The 20,192-nt window shown below is 39.5% G+C and overlaps 1 protein-coding gene across 7 annotated transcripts in view; it reads left to right on the forward strand.

Annotated features, from left to right (window-relative positions):
- The window catches only part of LOC101938809 (ATP-binding cassette sub-family C member 12), a 101,467-nt gene extending 81,757 nt beyond the window's left edge, over positions 1–19,710 (forward strand). For 6 of the 7 annotated variants that reach the window (XM_024104125.3, XM_005289954.5, XM_065567100.1 and 3 more), the window contains 10 exons: positions 1,327–1,553; positions 2,953–3,090; positions 5,059–5,245; positions 7,248–7,337; positions 7,455–7,644; positions 11,100–11,259; positions 12,835–12,913; positions 13,249–13,362; positions 17,309–17,473; positions 19,000–19,710. In XM_024104125.3, the coding sequence (XP_023959893.2) occupies positions 1,327–1,553; positions 2,953–3,090; positions 5,059–5,245; positions 7,248–7,337; positions 7,455–7,644; positions 11,100–11,259; positions 12,835–12,913; positions 13,249–13,362; positions 17,309–17,473; positions 19,000–19,092 (1,443 nt within the window). In that variant the 3' untranslated portion in view covers positions 19,093–19,710. The remainder of the gene's footprint in view (positions 1–1,326; positions 1,554–2,952; positions 3,091–5,058; positions 5,246–7,247; positions 7,338–7,454; positions 7,645–11,099; positions 11,260–12,834; positions 12,914–13,248; positions 13,363–17,308; positions 17,474–18,999) is intronic. The other variant, XR_010592562.1, reaches the window with a different exon arrangement.
- Positions 19,711–20,192: the final 482 nt, after the last annotated feature.

Consider the following 20,192-nt stretch of genomic DNA (forward strand, 5'->3'; position numbering starts at 1 on the left):
CAGGAATTCAAATCCAACTGAAAATCACTCCAGGCACTGGAGTCTAAGGGCCAAAGGGTAACATTTTCAAAAGCACCTAAATCCAATTTTCAGAAGTGACGCCAGCTTTACAAAGCTATTTAGGTGTCTAAAGATGCAGATAGTTGCCTAGTGGGCTTTACAAAAGTGCCTAAGCATCTAGGCCATAGGCGCCGACTCTGTGGTTGCTCCAGGGCTGGAGCACACAGGGAAAAAAAAATAGTGGGGCTCAGCACCCACCGGCAGGCCCTGTCAATCAGCTCCTTTCCCTCCTCTCCAGTGCCTCCTGCCTGCTGCTGATCAACTGGGGGAGGAGCGGAGGCAGGAAGAAGCAGAGTGAGGGCAGGGCATGATCGGGGGAGGAACGGGGTGGGAAGAGCTGGGAGAGGAGCAGTGGCAGGAAGAGGAAGTGCGGGGATGGGCACTTGGCAGAAGGGGTGGAGTGGGGGCGGGGCCTGGGGCGGAGCGGGGGTCTGGCACTCCCGGAGAAATCAGAAAGTCGGCGCCTGCGATCTAGGCACCTAACCTGCTTTGGTGCTTTTGTAAAGCTTATTGACTCCTAAATCACCTAGGTGCTTTTGAAAATTTTACCTCATTCATCTAATCTGGTGTGACCTGTCCTTTGTTCCTATATTTTGTGAGGACTTGATTCAGCAAAGTACTTAAGTAAGTGCCCAACTCTAAGCATACGAATAGTTCTATCAAATTCAATGGAACTACTCACCTGCTATGAGAGGCAAGGTGAGTGATGTAATATTTTTATGGGACCATCTTCTGTTGGTGAAAGAGACAAGCTTTCGAGCTTACATAGAGCACTTCTGACCTGAAAAAGAGCTCTGTGTGGCTTGAAAGCTTGTCTCTCTCACCGACAGAAGTTAGTCCAATAAAAAATATTACCTCACCCACCTTCTCTATCTAATATACTGGGACCAACATGGCTACCACAACATTGCAAATACCTGCTTTGAGTCAGACACCTGTTTAAGCACCTTGATGAATCAGGGCCTATACAGTATATCTTTTTGTAATGATTCCTTTTTAAGTGTACTGTAGATCCTCACCATTCAGATTCTCATGTACATTTATTCTGTTATGATCATGACAACAGGAGATAAGCCCTTACTCTATTTTCAAAGGCTGCTTCACAAATATTATGTGATGTTGTGAAAGCTATAATACATTTGTTTGCTGTTTCTCTTATTTACATTTTAGTCAAGATTATACTAGTGTCTATTTTATCACACAAACTCTGAATACTGTAAAAGACAAAGACTGTCATTTGATTCTGCTGTTTCCCTTTATCCACAGATCTTACTGAGTCCAATGAGTTTCTTTGATACAACTCCCACTGGTAGGCTAATGAACCGTTTTTCTAAGGATATGGATGAATTGGATGTGAGACTTCCATTTCATGCAGAGAATTTTTTGCAGCAGTTTTTTATGGTGATCTCTATTCTAATCATAATAGCCATTGTGTTTCCGTTCCTCCTAATTGCAGTTGTTGTCCTAGCTACTATTTTTGTTATTCTCTTTCGGTAAGTTGATGTGCTAGTTCTTTAAGAACTATTTTAAGAATTTTTATTACCTTTGCGGTCTAGTCAATAGCAATTGTAGTTCTTATGTACATCTGTTGTTGAACTCCAGTTCCGAAATACTATAAATTCTTTTGTAAAGGTTTACTGGAGGGTGAGAACTACAGGAACCAGTATCTCATAGAGCTGGCACAGCCAGTGGAAACTGGGAAGCTATCAAATATTTACTGCCTTCTATACTAAGGGCTAAATTCTGTCTTTTGCTTGCACTGTTTTCTGCCAATATAGTCCAGAGCCCTTAGTCTGCCCAAAATGATGTTACAGAGACAGAAGTCATCCATAACCTTCCCTCAACCTATAGGTCTACAATCAGGACCAAAGCCACAGAAATAAACCAGGCTGGCAGGGGAAGGCATAGCCAAGGTAACCTGGAATGCGTTGATTTAGCCCATGCTATATAATCTCCAGCAGTGGAGACACTATGGAGACTGCAGCTTAAAGCCACAGCCTCACAGTGGAAGCACCAAGCCACAGTTCTGTTGTTCATATGGAGGATGGATGTTCAGTGGGATGCTGCTGCTTAGGCTCCTCTCCCCATACGTGTTTTCTGGCCACATGTTGCGTGTATTTTTCTCACATGCCTCTCGTCCCTTCTGTACCTGGAAGTAGAGGGGATGATATTACTCTTGCAGTTTTCAAAATCTACTGTCATACTTCAGTACTCATAATACATTATGATATACATGAAGGGCTAGATTATGCCTGGTCTCTCACTGGGGGGCAGAGAGGATACACGTAGCCAAGATTTTAAAAAGTGATTAGTGACTTTGAGTGCCCAATTTGAGACACATAGAAATGACCTGATTTTCATAAAGTACTAAGCATCCAGTCCCTTTAAGGTATCTCAAATTGGGCACCCAGTCCCTTCTGATTATCCAGTCCTTTTAAAGTATTTCAAACTGGGCCCTTAAAAATGGAGGCAGGAGGCACTCACAATTTCTACTCACTTTAAGTTTAGACAAGGAGCTTTCCTCCATTTGTACTTCAGTGCTAGGGCAGACCCAGCAGCTGTCCCTGGGCTTAGGGACTGCTCCCTCTTAGCCTTCAGGGGACACAAGGTACTCCAGGGGGGTGAGAGGAAGACGGTAAAGCATGGCACTGACCAGCTAAGATAAGCTGATTGGGCACAGAGTGGAGCATAGTATGGTATGTGCACTCCTTCTTCATACTTAGGCGCTCCAGGTAAGGATGTGAAATGCAATTCCTCTCTCTTTTCCCCCAGTGCAGGCCATTTGAGATTCCAGTTCAGACTACTGGCTTTAGCCATGAGACAGTGATGTATACCATTGGCTTACTGACATATAAACACCTACAATATAATTTTGCTTTCATTTTGTTGCAGAATTTTTCAGAGAGCCATCAGAGAACTAAAAAGAATGGAAAACATTAGCAGATCTCCATGGTTTTCACACATTACTTCTTCTGTGCAAGGCCTCAGTGTAATTCATGCTTATAATAAAAAAGAAGACTATATCAACCAGTAAGCTGCATACATTACAATTATATCCTGTTTGTTTTGTTTGTCATTTTGATATGGACAGAGAGCACTGCATTGTTATTCTTTACTTGATTGTGGATACTGTGTCTTTGTACATCCAGTGACACTAGGAGGACCACATGCCCCAATTTTATAGGGACAGTCCCTATATTTGGGGCTTTTTCTTATATATGCATCTATTACCCCTGACCTCCTGTCCCGATTTTTCACACTTCCTATCTGGTCACTCTAAGTGACACTGATGAAACCATTCCGTTATTATAATGCAGAACAGCAATGATCCTGCAGCTTTTCATTTTTGTAAAATGATGCTCCTAGTTTGTACCATGGACTCTTAGAAGTCTCACAAACAGCACTATATGTCCCATCTCTCTGTGTCCACTTTTGAGCATTGTGCAATATTTTTACTTTCTGAGTTTTAAGCAATTTCTAGGATCTGAATTAAAAGCCAAGGGGCAATGAGTTCTCACTGGTGGGTTCTCAAAATTATCTAGACCCACACATACAGACCTTTAGGGTTTGATTTGTGATGTCTCATGAATTGTACCATGTCAGATCTATTCTCCAGAACTGACTATGAACCCTGCTTAGTTTGCTTAAAGGTTCAGATTCCATAGCTAGGTCCCTACCAAATTCACGGTCCATTTTGGTCAATTTTGCGGTCAAAGGATTTTTAAAATCGTAAATTTCATGATTTCAGCTATTTATATTTGAAATTTCACAGTGTTGTAATTGTAGGGGCCCTGACCCAAAAAGGAGTTGTTGGGGGGAGGGGTCGCAAGGTTATTGTAGGGAGGGCTGTGGTACTGCTACCCTTACTTCTGTGCTGCTGCTGGCAGTGGCGCTGCCTTCAGAGCTGGGCAGCTGGAGAATGGCAGCTGCTGGCCGGGAGCCCAGCTCTGAAGGCCGCCAGCCGCAGCGCAGAAGTAAGGATGGCATGGTATCCTGCAGAGCTGGGCCCTTAGTCAGCAGCTGCCGCTCTCCGAGCTCTGAAGGCAGCAGTGCAGAAGTAAGGGTGGCATGGTTTGGTATTGCCACTCTTACGTCTGCACTGCTGCTGGCGGGGCACTGCCTTCAGAACTGGGCGCCCAGCCAACACCTGTCACTCCTTGGCTGCCCAGCTCTGAAGGCAGTGCTGAAGAAAGGGTGGCAATATCACAACCCCCCTAAAATAACCCTGTGACCCCCCCTGAAACTCCCCTTTGGGTCAGGACTCCCAATTTGAGAAACGCTAGTCTCCCCCTTGAAATCTGTATGGTATAGGGTAAAAACACACAAAAGACCAGATTTCCCGGTCCGTGATGCGTTTTTCATGGCCGTGAATTTAGTAGGCCCCTATCCATAGCCCCTGAAATTCCAAAGGGAAGCTCCCAGTTTCCCTATGTGTCTAAATGCACAGGTTGTTAGAACACAGGTTAACTAATGCAATGTTTAACACAATGTAGCACTGATCATAGACAAGGACTGTTGTGTTTTACCTCATGTCATGTGGACTTTGAGGTTAACCATGACACTTCTCGTCTGCATTAAAGGTCTGATTCTCATCTATACTGATGGCTCTTTACACTGCATAAATTACTCTTACACACACTTTAAGGCCCCTTTAGACTCCCAGAGCTCCTAAATCTGTACAGTCTTGCCCTATCAGTATTTGTGGGTCTTGTCCAGATACAGTAGATCATTTCTGTTCCTGAGGATGGGACTTATGGAAGCCTCCCTTTAGAAAAATGTTGCAATATAAATCAATTCCTGAAAAATTCATACTAAGCTGTGGTATTCCTGTTTTACTCAACTGTGTTTGCATAATATTTTAAGTAAGTAGAATAAAACATGCATGAAGGCTGTCATAAAAATATCTACGTCACCGACTCACTAGGAGGAATGGAACTTGTGTTTACGTGTTAAAACCTCTTTTAGATTATCAGAAATGTTCATCTATTTTCATTTCAGGTTTAAAATGCTAAATGATGAAAACTGCAGCCATTTTCTGCTGTTTAATTATGCACTACGCTGGTTTGCGATTAGAACGGATATCCTCATGACCTTGGTAACCTTCATTGTGGCATTATTTGTTGCTTTGAGCCCTTCTTTTATTAGTACTGCAGCAAAAGGCTTGGCTTTGTCCTATATTATTCAGGTAAAAATAAATGTTTGGTGTCTTGGGTTAACCTCTGTTAATTATGTTAGTGCATATACATTTCCTATTCTACCCTCTCTTTATCCTAAAATACATGAAAGTATTATATTCACTTGAAGCCAGATTCTACCACCCTTACTCAGGCTGGGCAATACTTTACTCTGCAAATAGCGCATTGGATACTGAAATCAATGGCTCAAGATATTACCCAGCGTGAAAAAGAATGGCAGAATCGAGAACATAGGGAGACAAAAAATAGTTCACATTTTAGAAAGAGCTGAGATTCAAGTTGTACACATAGCTAATTTATGTAAATACGTTATCTCATCCTCATTTCACTGCATCTTACCTTCTATTATTTAATAACTCATTTGTAATATCTTGTTTTAAGTTAGATTGCTAACATTTCAAGGTAGGGACTGTGTCTTTCTATGTGTCAGTACAGCACCTACCAGACTGTGTATCTGATCCTGACCAGGGCCTTCATGTACTACTGCACAATATATAAGTAAATAATTCCAAACCATTTGTGTTTAGTATATGAATGTTAAATATCCCTTCATTTTATATAGAATTTACCATAGAAAATGATACCTAACTTATTGCAAAGTACAAAAAGGAATGGGAGTTGTTTATTTTTTTTAAATGGCAAATGAAAATAAATTATATTTTTTTCCTTAAAAATTACAATAAACCATCCCCATTCTTACACACTTAGGGTAGTGTTGTTTTTACTTTCATAACCTTTCTACTTTCAATAAAGTAATAGAAATATTTCCAGTCATAATGAACCTCTCAGAAGCAACAAGGAGTTTCTGCATTTTTACCTTAACTGTTGTCACCTTAGCCCACTACTTTTGTTCGTAACATTTAAAGCTCATACATCTATTAAAAGTTAGTGTGCAAAGATTGAATACATATGCCCAATTGCTTTTACTGCTGGATTAATGATGTGTTGCCAAAATATATTTTAAATGTTAAAAATAAATATGAAAAAATGTAGATTTAAAAAATATATATATTATTTATTCCTAAATGTGAGGTAGTTAAGATGTCATGGAAAATACTAATATATTTATAACACATTTAATTGACAACCTAATATCTCCTAACAATGAGCAGAAAGGCCAGAAAAATGCAGGACCCTCATGTCAAACTGTGAAAGATATTTTTCCAGTTGCTTCAGCTTGGCAAGCTCCATAGGCAGTTGTAATAGCTTTGAAATCACCTCGGGATCTATTATTGAGCTGTGCTGGTGATTAGCTTGTGTGCAGTTTCATTCTCCAAAACACTTTTTTACATTAATTATGCACTCTTCATTCATCACTAGAGCTACTGTAGATAGAAGTGAATAGAAGGTGACTTCCCACAATGCACTGGGCTAAATTCCAAAGGCTGTATGTTGTTACGTGATTCATATACACTTTTTCAAATGCCTGTTACATACACAGATAATTAGAGAGGGAGAAACTCCTGGCATACAGTTGTGTGTGTGAAGATTTTACACTTCTCAAAAGGAATGGAGAATTGGCACAGCTGTGGGCTAGATTATACCTAATAGCCTTGCATTGGCGTGGGCATGGAAGGACTATACCACAGCAAGACCCCCGCATGGAGTATTGGCTGAATAAACAAACATATTAGATACACGTTTGCGCACCTATCTTTTGAAGGTCAGACTGTAAGGGATTGATTTTCAAAGACACGAAGGGCAGTTAAGCACTCAAATCAAACTGAAAATCAATGGGAGTTGGGTGGCTAACTTTCCTTTGTGCTTTTGAAAGTCACACCCTAAATGATCACTATCATATGCCTCACTTATTAGACAGAAAGAGATTTCCTGTGAAGCTCTGGACAGTAGTCAGAAGAGTTCAGCAAGCTGATATAAATATTAATGAGTTTGTTATTGTTTTAGGCCCTTTTCTTGCAAAGATTTAGGACACATGCTCAACTTTATGCACATGAATAGTTCCATTAAAGTTTTTATTTATTTTTTTAATAGTTGAGTGGACTTCTCCAAGTATGTGTAAGAACAGGGACTGAGACAGAAGCTAAATTCACTTCTGTTGAACAGATACAAGAATATATCTCGGTAAGAAATACATCTAAATGGGCCACTAAGACCCCATGTGTATAAATATTGCTGAAATCTTTAACTGTTGACTTGGTGGCTCAATTAAATGTTTTCCTTTTTTTCCCTTTCTTGTAGACGTGTGTTCGTGAGGCCTCCCAGTGTGCAGATATAGTGAACTCTCCCAAAGGCTGGCCGGATCGAGGGGACATCACATTTAAAGATTACCAGATGAAATATAGAAACAACAGTCCTGTGGTTCTCAATGGCTTAAATATGAGCATTCATGGTGGAGAAACAATTGGTATTGTTGGAAGAACAGGCTCTGGTGCGATATACCATTTTGTCTTTTTGCCCCCTGATTTCTCTCTGGCCCCTCATACTAATTAATTACATATTTTTGATAGTTCAGTGTTTTCTATAGTCAGTTTATCTGTAAATTGTGACATTACATTAAAAGGACTCAGTTCTGCCATTAAAGGAATGTCTACATCGCAATCTTAAGTTGACCTATGTTAAGTCGTGGTGGCTGATGTCCACACTACCCTCCTTTTGTCGGTGGTGCACATCCTTGCCAGGAGCACTTCCACTGACTAAAGGGGGGCACTGTAGGGGCCAGGGCGCTCAGTTCCCCACCGCTCCTCCCTGGGAGCCCAGCTGCCCCCCGGGGCTTCTCACCTCCAGCAGAAAGTTCCTGCCTGGAGTCCAGTGCCTGACACGTTTTCTAAAGAGGAAGATAGAGATAGCTCCTCTTTTTGAACAAGAGCAGATAGATACAGACTTCGATGTGACTTGTCACCTGATGAGCAGGTAGGTGTTGCTTCTGCTTTGTATCCTTCTGAGGATGCTTTGCAGTTTCATGACCTGGTGGACCACATGGCATCCACGTTGAACTTACCATCTGTGGCTGTGGAGGAAACCAAGTGACAATATGTGCATGGCTTTATTAAAATAAAAGGTACTCAAGATCTTGAGGCTTATACATTAATAAGGATTTACTGATCCAACCCTCATTGATATTCATTGTCTTTCCACAGAGTAGAAACTGGATTGGGCCCTTGCTACTAGGACTGTTTGGGCAACCCCTGCTTCCAGTCAGTGTATTTCTGAAAAAGTAGATGATTGTATGAGATACCTCAGGACTTGGGGTTTTCTTACTGTCACACTCACCCTCTGCCTAATTCACTGTGGTGGCTGCTGCCAGTAATAAGTTTAGGTCCAGTTAGGCCCATTAGACTCTTGACAGAGAGGGGGAGAAAGTTTTTTTTCTTCCTCGTCTCTTGGTATTAGAATGACTAATTACCAGGTGGTCATGGCATCTGTGTTTGTTCAGGCTTTGCCAGACAATAAGAGAAGGCTGGCAAATATTATTTTGATGAAGGGACAAAATGTGAAGCATGCTCTCAGGGCTTCAGCTGATGCTTCTCACTCTTCCACTAGAGCACTGGCATCTGTAGTTACCTTAAGGAGACCTTTTTAGCTTTGTTCCTCTTCACTGGCTGTGGATACCAAATTAAAATGGAAGATCTTCTTTTTGAGAGGGATGCAATAAGACTGATGAATTTTTGGAAAAATTAACAGATAGCAAATCCACTGCTTGTTCACTGGGTATCTATCCCTGGTTCAGAAAGAGACCACACTCCTTGTTTCCATTATCAGAGACAATTTTACCTCAGTCATTTGCTTATTTTTCTCAAATCACAGATGTCAGTATCAGTAAGCTTTGTTTTCATCTCAGAGCGAGTGCAAGAAGAAGGCTTTTAGATACATACCTAAGACTAAACAACCTGCTCCCTCCTCTTTACCTTCCTTGAACACCAGGCCTGAGATTTGATGTGAGGATCGAGAGTCAGGAACCAATAAGTGACAATTCCTCCCTTCCTTTATTTGGAGACAGGCTAATCATTTTCATAAACAATTGAAGGCTTATTACATCAGACACGTGGGTTCTAGAAATCACCGAGGAGGGGTATGCCATATAAATAAAAAAACTACCCTCTTTCAAATCTCCCTAATCTTCCCTTTACAGAGAACTGTCTCATGAGGCTATTCTTCTATCACGAGTTCAAAAACTGCTTCTGCTAGGTGTTGTCAAAGAGATACCCAAACATCTTTGGTGTCCGGGTTTTATTCAAGATAGTTCCTGGTATAGGAAAAGATGAGGGATTCTCTTCAATTTTAGATCTCAGAAAACAGAACAAGTACATTTGGAAGTTCTGGTCTTTAATGTTTCAATCCAGCTGAGCCTTTGTTTTGTTATGGCCCAGCAACATTTCCAGTACAAGGTCCTGCTGTTTGGCCTTTCTACAGCACTACGAGTCTTTACAAAGTGGCTCTCTGTAGTAGCAGTGTATTTAAGAAAGCAGGGTGTGTTTGTTTACCTGTATTTGGACAACTGGCTGCTGAAGTCTTCTTCATGTGAGGGCCTGCTACTTCATATCAACTCCACAATCTCCCTACTCATGGATCTAGGGCATCAAAAAGTATGCTCTGATGATAGTTCCATTATTTACTATTTTTCATACAGACAAGATGGTTCTTAGAACTGACTCCAAGTTTCTACAAAAATAGCATCTGAATTACCCATCAAACTATTAATTTGTTTTCCCTAATTTTTCCCCCTTAAGCCACATGCTAATGAAGGGGAATTGGAGTTACATACTTTAGATGCTAGAAGGATTCTGGCATATTATTTAAATAGAACAAAGAGTTTTAGAACGTCATCTAGGTTATTTATCTCTTAAGCTAAGAATCATATGGGTAATAGTGTATCTATTCAGACTATTTCTAGATCAGTTAAACAATGTATAAGTGAATGTTATAAATTAGTGGCAGTTCCTGTGCCTGCTATTGTAAAGTGCCATTTTACTAGAGCAATGGTAACATCTCTTGCATGCCTTAAACATGTTCCTATTGGAGAAATCTACTAAGCTGCTACTTCGAGGTGAGTCTATTGTACTTTTACCAAAAAATATGCTTTGGATTTTTCTTCAAGAGCAGATGCCAGAGTTAGTAAGAGACATGCTTCAATCATTATTTGATTAGGACTCTGTTCCCTCTTCCTGAAATTTCAGCACTGTGTACCAAACTACTCATAACTATGAATATGCAGAGTCACTCAAAGAAGAAGTGGCTACTTGTAACTGGAGTTCTTCAAGACAACTCTGCATATTCACACCACAACTCGGGTACAAGTAAATAACCTTCCCCTTTTTCTCAGAGTCTTACCTTGGTTCTCTGGGTTAGTGGTGGAAAGAACAAGGTGGAAGGGGGCACACCATCACCTCATATAGATTACCCTTAGAACATTTGAGGATGCTGAGATGGTGGCACATGTGTACTCTATGGGCACTACTTGGAGAAGGTTCTATCATTAGGCACCACCAGGCGGCACATTACCCGTAAATGGATATTTACAGAGTCTTCTGGAAGAACTCTGGTTACAAGTAAGTATCTTTCATTTATAATTAACATTATTGGCAAACTTGTTAACATATTCAGCAGAGAGCCCAAGAATGAATAAGCATGGAGAATGAACTTACCTCTCACCTTCAAAGTGATCAATTTGTATAAGTGTTGCCACACATTGAAGCGGTACAGACAACTACATTTTAGCAACTTGCACTGGTGCTAACTGTGCTATAACTCATCTGTGAGTAAAACAAAGTTCGGATCACACATATATCAAACCTGGAACTTTCCAGGTAGACTAAAATGCACTTTACATCATTGTTTATAAAAGTCAAAGTTTATCTGCATAATATTTTTTTTTATCCCCTACAGGAAAATCATCATTAGGAGTTGCACTCTTTCGACTAGTAGAACCAACTGCTGGTACTATCCTAATTGACGATGTTGATATCTGTACTATTAGTTTGGAAGATCTAAGAACAAAGCTTTCTATTATTCCTCAAGATCCTGTTCTGTTTGTAGGTACAGTAAGGTAGTTGTTCTTACAACTGTAAATTAACATTTGTTGCAAGTGAAATCTCATTAAATCATAAATTGAGGCATTTTGGTTTGAGATTGAAGCCTTGAGATCCAAACCCCCTTATGCTATACATGCACATAGTAAGAAAAGCATACAGTATAAACAGACAAAGGTGGGATAAATTAAGTATTATCATCCCCTTTTACAGATGAGGAACTGGGACGCAGGGAGGCTAAGGGTATGTCTACACAGCAGTTGAGAGTGCGATTCCCACCACAAGTAGATATAGAGGCAGTAGCTCTGCTCTAGCTAGCATCTAAAAACAGCGGTATAGCCACAGCAGCATGGATGGTGACCCATGTCCTTACCCAGGAGGTTGGAGGAGACTGTACTCTGGCAGCTAGCCCAAGCTGCTGGGGCCACACTGGTATTCTTAGGTGCCATCTAAAGCAGAACTAGTGTATGTATGTCTATCCATGGAGGGAACTGCACCTCTCAGCTGCTGTGTAGACATATCCTAAGTGACTGGCGAAGGTTACACAGGAAGTCTGTGACAGTCCTGGGAATTGAACCCAGACCACTTGTGTCCAAGTCCAGTAATGCTCTCAGAATCAAATTTTTGAAAACAGAATTTCATAAAATATACACAGAACATCTGAAATTCCCAGTTTACCAATACTGAAAATGGTTTGTTAATGGCAAGGAACTAACCTCTAAAAATCACTCATCTTCATTGGAGCAGAATTCATTATGTCTCAGATATATCAGCTTGAATGGCTCACCATGATCTCAAACTTAATGTGGGCAAAGCTGAGCTCATTATCCTTCATTCTAGACCCTCTCCACTACCTCCATTCCTCATTAAACTTGATGCCACCACTCTCCTTTGTCCCTATCCAATTTATCCAAAATGTTACCTCTCTGGCTGTCACTTCAACCACACCATCCTCTTATTTGCATTACTTTCCTGGCTTCCCATTGTGCTGTTCTTCATGCCCACCTTCTTGTATTTGCCTTCATAGCCCCATGTCAGAGAGTGCTTGCCTACATCTTCAACCAGGCCTACACTACCCTTGCACCCTCGTCTCCATTTGGTCTTCATAACACCTTCATCTTTTTTTACAATGCCCTCCATGCAATCTTTCATGCTTCACTTTAGTGTTGGAATATGCTGCCCAAACTTGTTCACCAACATTCCTTAAATTCCTTAATAAAAACCTCACTTCGGTGAGAAGAGAAGGCATTAGATCATATTAGCAGTAACACTGAAATCCTGAATATAGCTATTATATTTTTATAATAATATCAACATATTCTACGGAATAATCATGAATCCAGAAGTATCAATATCAACAGGACAAACTGATTTTTCCCTCAAACCAGCTAAGAGTTCAGAATACAGGAAAACAATGTATGAAAAATAATTGAAAACATGCATTATAAAAATTAAAGTACAGATATAAGTTCTTTGGCCATTCAGCCAAAATATTTCATGTTCAAAGTGACTTGTGATAGTAATTTACAAAGTATTGTTGTACTATATTGTGTTTTATTTAAAAAAAATTAATTTTAATTTTTGCCTGTCAGGTACAACCTAGATCCTTTTGATAACTATACAGATGAGCAGATCTGGAAAGCTCTGGAAAGAACATTTATGAAAGAGACGGTACATTTTTTGGGGTTTGGTCATAATTCATTTTCTGTTAAAGATAATAAACGGAAAGTCATTATTTACTGTTTGTTATGGCATATAATTTATCATGATAAATTGGTGATAATAATAGTGAGGCATTAATATATAATCTCATTAGTTGTGAATAATGTCTACTTACCGCATTGCTTTCCTTTTTGATGTTATAATGGCAGAATGTTTATTTGAAATGTACAACACTCTTTTTAATGATCATGAAAATATAACATCCTGATAAATGTATGATCATGCACAATCAATATATATTATTGTATAGTATGTATAGTCGTGTCTTTTTCTTTGTATTCTAGATTTTGAAACTCCCAGGAAAATTACAGGCAGAAGTTGTTGAAAATGGAGAAAACTTCTCAGTAGGGGAAAGACAGCTGCTTTGTATGGCAAGAGCACTCCTTCGAAATTCAAAAGTAAGTAATGGGGGAGAGTCTGATACTTCTAGCAGTGGTCCCAAATGCATGAGAGTTGCAATATTTTTCCTCCCATCTAGAGGAAAGAAACCAATATGTTTGTTCTCAGTTTTATGACTAGCTTATGAGTAAAGTCAACTCAATTGAAATATATTTTTCAGCATTTCTTATCTGCTATATTTGATCCAAATCTCTTCCACTTTTTAGCTTCCTCATAAATCAACCTATATCTTGTCATATTAAACACTAAACATCTACTGCAGTTAATGATTGAACACCCATATTCTTTATTTTCCAACAATATATACATCTCACACTAACAATGTCTCCTGCTCACTTTAATTGCTGCTTTTGGCAATTTGAAGTCACAAAGTTCTGTTGTCCTACTAGTTAATAGCACTATGAGGACAGGAAGCCTGTGGTCATTTTTGAATCTATAAAAGCATGGAGCCTGATCATCAGCTGGTATAAATCCACTGACCTCAGTGAAGCTATGCTGATTTACACCAGCTGAGGCTCTAACCTTTTGTCTTTTGCTTGGCAAAGCATATTTGAGATTTGCCTATTGCTCAGCTATGCTTTTTCAAGTAAAAATGAAATTTAAACTTCAAAAGAGGGCTCTGTCTGCAGGGATTCTCTCTCCCTGGAGGAGTACATCCCTACAAATAATTTTTATGCTCAAATATACATATCCAAACTTATTCGGAATGAAGGTTTAAAACCTGTAAGAGAGACCATGAGAACTGGTTCCTGAGAGGAACTAATCCATAATGGGATTTCCCAGCATTCTCAGGAAACTAAATAACCTTGTAGAACTGGTCCATCAGGCTACTCTTCAAGTGTTGACACGGTATAATCTATAAGGCAATAGAGCAGTAACAAACAAGTTCCTACATCTGTCTGTAAAAGCATAAAAGCTTCTGTTTGGCTTTAACTTGCATATTTGAGCATAAACATGACAATGGGGACTTACTGCCAATTTTCAGCAAGGGCCCAATCCAGTTTCTACTCTGTGGAAAGACAATGAATATCAATGAGGGTTGGATCAGTAAATCCTTATTAATGTATAAGCCTCAAGATCTTGAGTACCTTTCATTTTAATAAAGCCATGCACATATTGTCACTTGGCACTGATCTATACAAATATCTGGACCCATTTTTAATATTACAAGATATGTGGTGTTAGTTTATAATAGGTTTCTCATTCCTCCACAATCGCCGAAACCATCAGAACAAAAGTTCCAAGGATCCACTGTTTCTCTCCCCACCTCCCCGATAAAAGTTTCAAAATATTTTTAAAATTATGAATTTCCAGCTCTGGCAAACCCTTTCAAGCCTGCAACTGTATCAGGATGGTCTCAAACATGGATTCTGTGTTTTAATGTAGTGGGCCCCATTTCCAAAGGGCTTCAACCTCCTTTTTAAACCCACATTTGCAATTCTGAAGGCGCAAACTGTGCAATTCAAGCAACTAGATAGGAGCAAGATTCTATCTTAATCTAGCCTCACTGAAATAAAATGAGACTATTCATGGAATAAGGTACTATTCAATGTAAGTAAGGATCACAGGACCCACCACACCAGGATCATGTTGTTTGCATACATAGCCATTTAAGAAATTACATCCATATACATTATCTCTTAAAGTTAAGTCAGAACCTCCCCCTCAAAAGATAGGTACGTACTAGATAATACATATAAAGCTGCTGTTGTGTTCCACTTACAAGACTGCCTCTTTTCTGCCTCCTAGAGTCCTCTTTGCAAGTGTCCTATCTTTTCTCTCCTGTAATTCAAGTTTAATTTTTCCTCAACACTTCATACAATAGGGGCCATAATTTGCTCTTCTAGGACTCAATCTTCCTCCATTTGGAGTCACCCAGAGAGTTTTGCCAGTGGCTTCAATGAGAGAAGGATTTAGGACCTAAATCTTTCCTGAAAAACAAACACAACTGGCCCCTGTGACATACCAGGGTAAATCCAGACCAATGAGGGGCTTTGTCACCTCTGTCCTGCCACCTGGGAGGAGGGGGGTTACAATGCCTTGCTGAAGTAGCTCACACCTGGGTCACTCACAAACAGCCTTCCAGCATGCAAACCACCTCCTTTGTGTCTTTATGTAACTGCAGCCTGCCAGCCACACTTGGATTACACTCCAACTCTTACCAGCCTTGGCTGTACTTCAGGGTGACCCCCAACACTCCCCTAGTCCCAGATTTTCCCCAGAAATGTATGTCCTGTACTGCCCAGACCTCTCCTAGACAGTACAAAATATTTTAAGTCCATTATTCCTTTAAGAGAATAATATGCACAAAACTTGTCACCCCAAATGGAGTTATCCAGACACTTCAACTTTAATACATTAGATCAGATAAACCAAGTTTATTAACTACAATGAGAGAGATTTTAAGTGAGTCCAAAAAATGAGGCATAAAAGTCAGAAATGGTTACAAGAAGAATAAAGATAAGACATTTACAAATACCTAATTTAACAAACTATATCAGATTCAAGCAAAGTTTCTCACCACATGCTTTCAGAAGTCTTACTGACGAAACTGTATGTCAGGACCCTTTCCCCAGAGTCCAGCAAATGCTTCCTTTGTCACTTCAGGTGCAATGAATGTGATGGGCAGGAAGAGAGAGAGGGGTGCCTTGGGTTTTTGTCCCTCCTTTTATGGTTTCAGTCCCCCTCTTGAAAAATATTTCTAGCTGGGCACTAGAAGACAAAGAGTCTATGTTAGAGGATGTTCCCTGCTGTTTTCCCCCCTCACCTGTTTGAGCTTTCTTTGTTTCCCTTCTTGCTTGATGACTGTTTACTACCTAAATGCAAATTACGGCAAGCACACATTCCTTTGTTTAGGGCAGACTTGTTTGCCGCCTTCTGTTTGGGCAGGGCTGTGGAGTTTGGAACCTGTGTTAATAACACCATACAGGAAAATTTTACAATTTTACATACAATTTTGCCACACATTTTATCAGGACGATACTGAACAGCAAATTATGAGTTTTCAAAAGATACCTTACAAGGCATACTTTGTACAAAGATTATTACAATAGTGTGTATGGTATGAACACGGTATATTCTGTCACAGCCCCATACTTACTTTTGTTTTTGTTATTCGCAACTGAAGAGGAAGATGGTGCTATTGCTTAGATGACCAATATGCTTAAAATTTCCCCACCTTGTGGAAATTTCAGTTTGTAACTGTGGTATCCAATGCTTAAAATGAATATTTATTCATTTAGATTTAAAAAGACATAAAAGAATGCCCTAGTCCAAGCTGTAATTGGCTTTGCCATTAGTTAAAAATAATACCCAAATCATTACAAAATCCAGTACATCAGCACATTCCCCCTGCACCTTGCTGCACATACCACCAGCAAGTAGCAGAAATATATTACAAATCAAGGCCCTAATCCTACAAACACCACATGCTTAATTTTATGCATATGAGTATCCCATTGAAGTCAGTATGGGAGAAATCTTTAAAATGCTTATTTTAACAATACAAATAGAACAGGAAAAAATGAAAATCAAATTCACATCACTGGGGTTTCTTCTGAGAATCTGAAGTGTAGTGAGTATTTGATTTGCACCCCAATCCTACACACAAACATGCTTAACTTTCCTCATGTAAGTAGTTGTAACATGAGTAGTCTCACATGTTAAGCATGCATATAAGTATTTACAGGATTAGGGATCAAATCAAAATCTCCCCACCTTGCAAATTCTCAAACAAACCCCTATGATGAGAATTTAATAATCAGATTTTCATTTTTTGGTCTAATCTGATTGTTAAAAATAAGCATTATAAAATAAATATCTAACTTGATAAACGCCATTTTTAATATATGTTCCTGTTTATTCATGTATAAAAGCATTGTAAGGCGTAAAGATTTAAAAAAAAACAACATATTGTATGTTTAAAAGTTTTTTTCCCCTCAATAGATCATACTTCTTGATGAAGCCACGGCCTCAATTGATTCTGAAACTGATGCACTAATTCAGTGCACAATCAGAGAAGCATTCAAGGACTGCACAGTCTTAACCATTGCGCATCGCATAAACACTGTTCTGGAGTGTGACCATATTCTGGTTATGGATAATGGAAAGGTACAGAATCAAAGAAGTTAGAAAGGGAAAAGACCAGTTAGATCATCTAATCCATCACTCTGCCACTGTACCATTTATTCCCTATTGTACATTTACTAGTGCTATGTCTGGTCTACTTTAAAATGTCTGAAACAACGGGGCTTTCACTACTACTTCCTTTGGGAAAAAGGTTTCTACTGCCTAATAGATCTCTTTTCACGGAAACTTTTCCTTAAGTTTCTTCTTAATTTCTTCCCATTGTTCCCTTTCAGACTCCAAACCATCCAAAATATTCTCTTCATCATTGGTGCTTGCACCCTTCAAATATTTAGACTTTTGCCATGACCCTCCCCTATTTCCTTTCATTATTGCTCAGCCATGCTATATTTATTTAACTTTTTCGGGGCTCAGTTCTGTAATGTGCTGAACATTCTGGCCCCAATCCAGTAAATAAATTAAGTTTAACTTTAAGAACAAGTGTGAGCCTTTGATCATTTTTTTATAAATCAGGGCTCTTCTACTCAGAAAAGTTACATTGGTATAAACTGACATGAATTTAAACTGGTATTTTTATTCTGGTATAAGGGGGCTTTTTTGCTTTAGCTTATATTGCTTACGAAGGGGTTTAAACTAAACTGAAAAAACACCATTCTTATTCTGGAATGAGTGTGTCCACGTGGAGAGTTATATCAGCTTAACTATATTGGTAGAACTGGAAAAACTTTCCTGTGTCGACAAGTCCTCAGTCCCTCCAGCCTCCTAAACATTTTTGTTGCTCTTCTCTGAATTCCCTATTTGTTGATAGCATTTTGGCAATTAGGTGCCTAGAACTGAATGCAATATTCTGGGTATAGTCACAGCAGAGTTACATAGACTTTTATCTAACTGTTCCGTAAAGTTATGCCTTTGGCTCTGATCCTTGTTGGCAAGTAAAAATTGATGGGGAAGGAAAGATGGAATTTGTGACCTTTGCACCCCTTGATCAGGGAACCAGTGCCACTTAGAAGAGTCTCAGGGTTATGCCAGCTGGTAATGATCTTTACAAGACCATTGCATCAGCCAGCAATCAACTGGAGCTTAGCAGCTCTCTGACCATGCCCCCATCCCTCACCAGCTAATAAGTTATCTTTTAAGTAATATAGAAATGTCTCTGCTGATGCATTTGTGGCTCCATTTATTACCTTATAGAATTCTGGGTAATCATAATTTACCATGAGTATAAAGCACTGAGGTTCAGAGAATCATAAGTTGGTTCACAAATGTTTTCCGCTCACTTTTCTCTAGTGCTGGTGGTCTATAGCAAATTCATACTGCCATTATTAGTTTATATATGTAATATACTTTAAGCCAGAAGGGATCATCATGATAATCTAGTTTGACTTCCTGCACATAACCCACAGACCCTTCCCCAGCCACTCTTTTAATAGGCCCATAACCTATAGTGGTCTCCTCACCCAAAGAAGTTTTATATAGTGTGAAACTCAAAAACATTTGTGTTTTTGCTTCCTGTTTGACATTTGTTCAATCTATTTCCTGCTGACTTTCAGGTAATCGAGTTTGGCAAGCCCGAAGATCTTGTACAAAAAACAGATTCTGCATTTGGATCACTCTTGGCTGCAGCAAACAAAGTGGCATTTTAGAAGCCATGTTTTGTTTTGTCATGTGATCACTGAAGAGGGATGTGTGATATAGATAGAAATAAAGATATTACTAGATTGCCATGTTAACTTCCAGCAACAAGATCTGGTTAGAAATTAAAATTGTGACCTTTAGCTGAAAGTCATATCACTACCAGTGACGTAACATCACCTAAAAGGACTAAGGATTAAGCTAGAATAAATGCCAGATGAATTAGTTGCTTACTTCACATCTGGTTTGAAGTCTGGAAATGAAGCATGTGTGTCATAGTGCACCCAGCCAGTGGAAACTACAGAAATGTACTATTTTTACCACATTCTATCATTTAAAACCAGTCCAATATTGTACACTCCTATAAAAATATAGCTAAATGATGAAACACTGGAAAATGCAAGACAATAATATTTTTAAAGCTTTATTATAAAATTAGAAGTGAAAAGCCTGGAAGTTTATGGGTAAGTGCTGATTAATATCTTTCATTTTAATATGCAACAGGTGTATTGATCCAAGGCATAAATTAAGTTTGTTGGCAAGTTTGGTGTAAAGATGATTATCTTGTATACTCCATGTGATCTATTAATCATTACAGACTGGAAAAAAATAAAATTTTATCCATTGAAGCTTATGTTTCAATACTTTTATCTCTTGCTCAGTGGCAAAGTCAAGTTTGGAACCAGAAGTGGCAATGGATAATTAGTGGTGCCACCTTCAATTATACCTGCTGGTTTGCTAATTTCACACGTTATCATGCCTGTGTATTTCACATATTATCATGCCTTCTGCACCCTCCACCTTAGCATCACAGCCTTAATTCTGATCTGGTGCAGAAGGAAGGCCCCTGGGAACAGGGGTGTTGGAGAGTGAGCCCACTCTGCACTCACCCAGCAGCAATGGCTCCTGTCCTGCAGGGCAGGGCCCAGTTCCCTGGTCCAGGTGTTGTGACCTAGTGCACGGGGTCGCAGCACCATTCAGGTTTGGCCCAGCTGTCCCTCCTCACGATGAAGGGGCTGCTGGGTGAAATTGGAGTGAGTGGCTTGTGACATGTTACATAGGGTCACAGTGCCATGTCATAATGCCCAGCCCTCCAGGACAGGAGCAACCA

Source organism: Chrysemys picta, chromosome 14 (genome assembly GCF_011386835.1).
Source record: "Chrysemys picta bellii isolate R12L10 chromosome 14, ASM1138683v2, whole genome shotgun sequence".
Lineage (NCBI taxonomy): Eukaryota > Metazoa > Chordata > Testudines > Emydidae > Chrysemys > Chrysemys picta.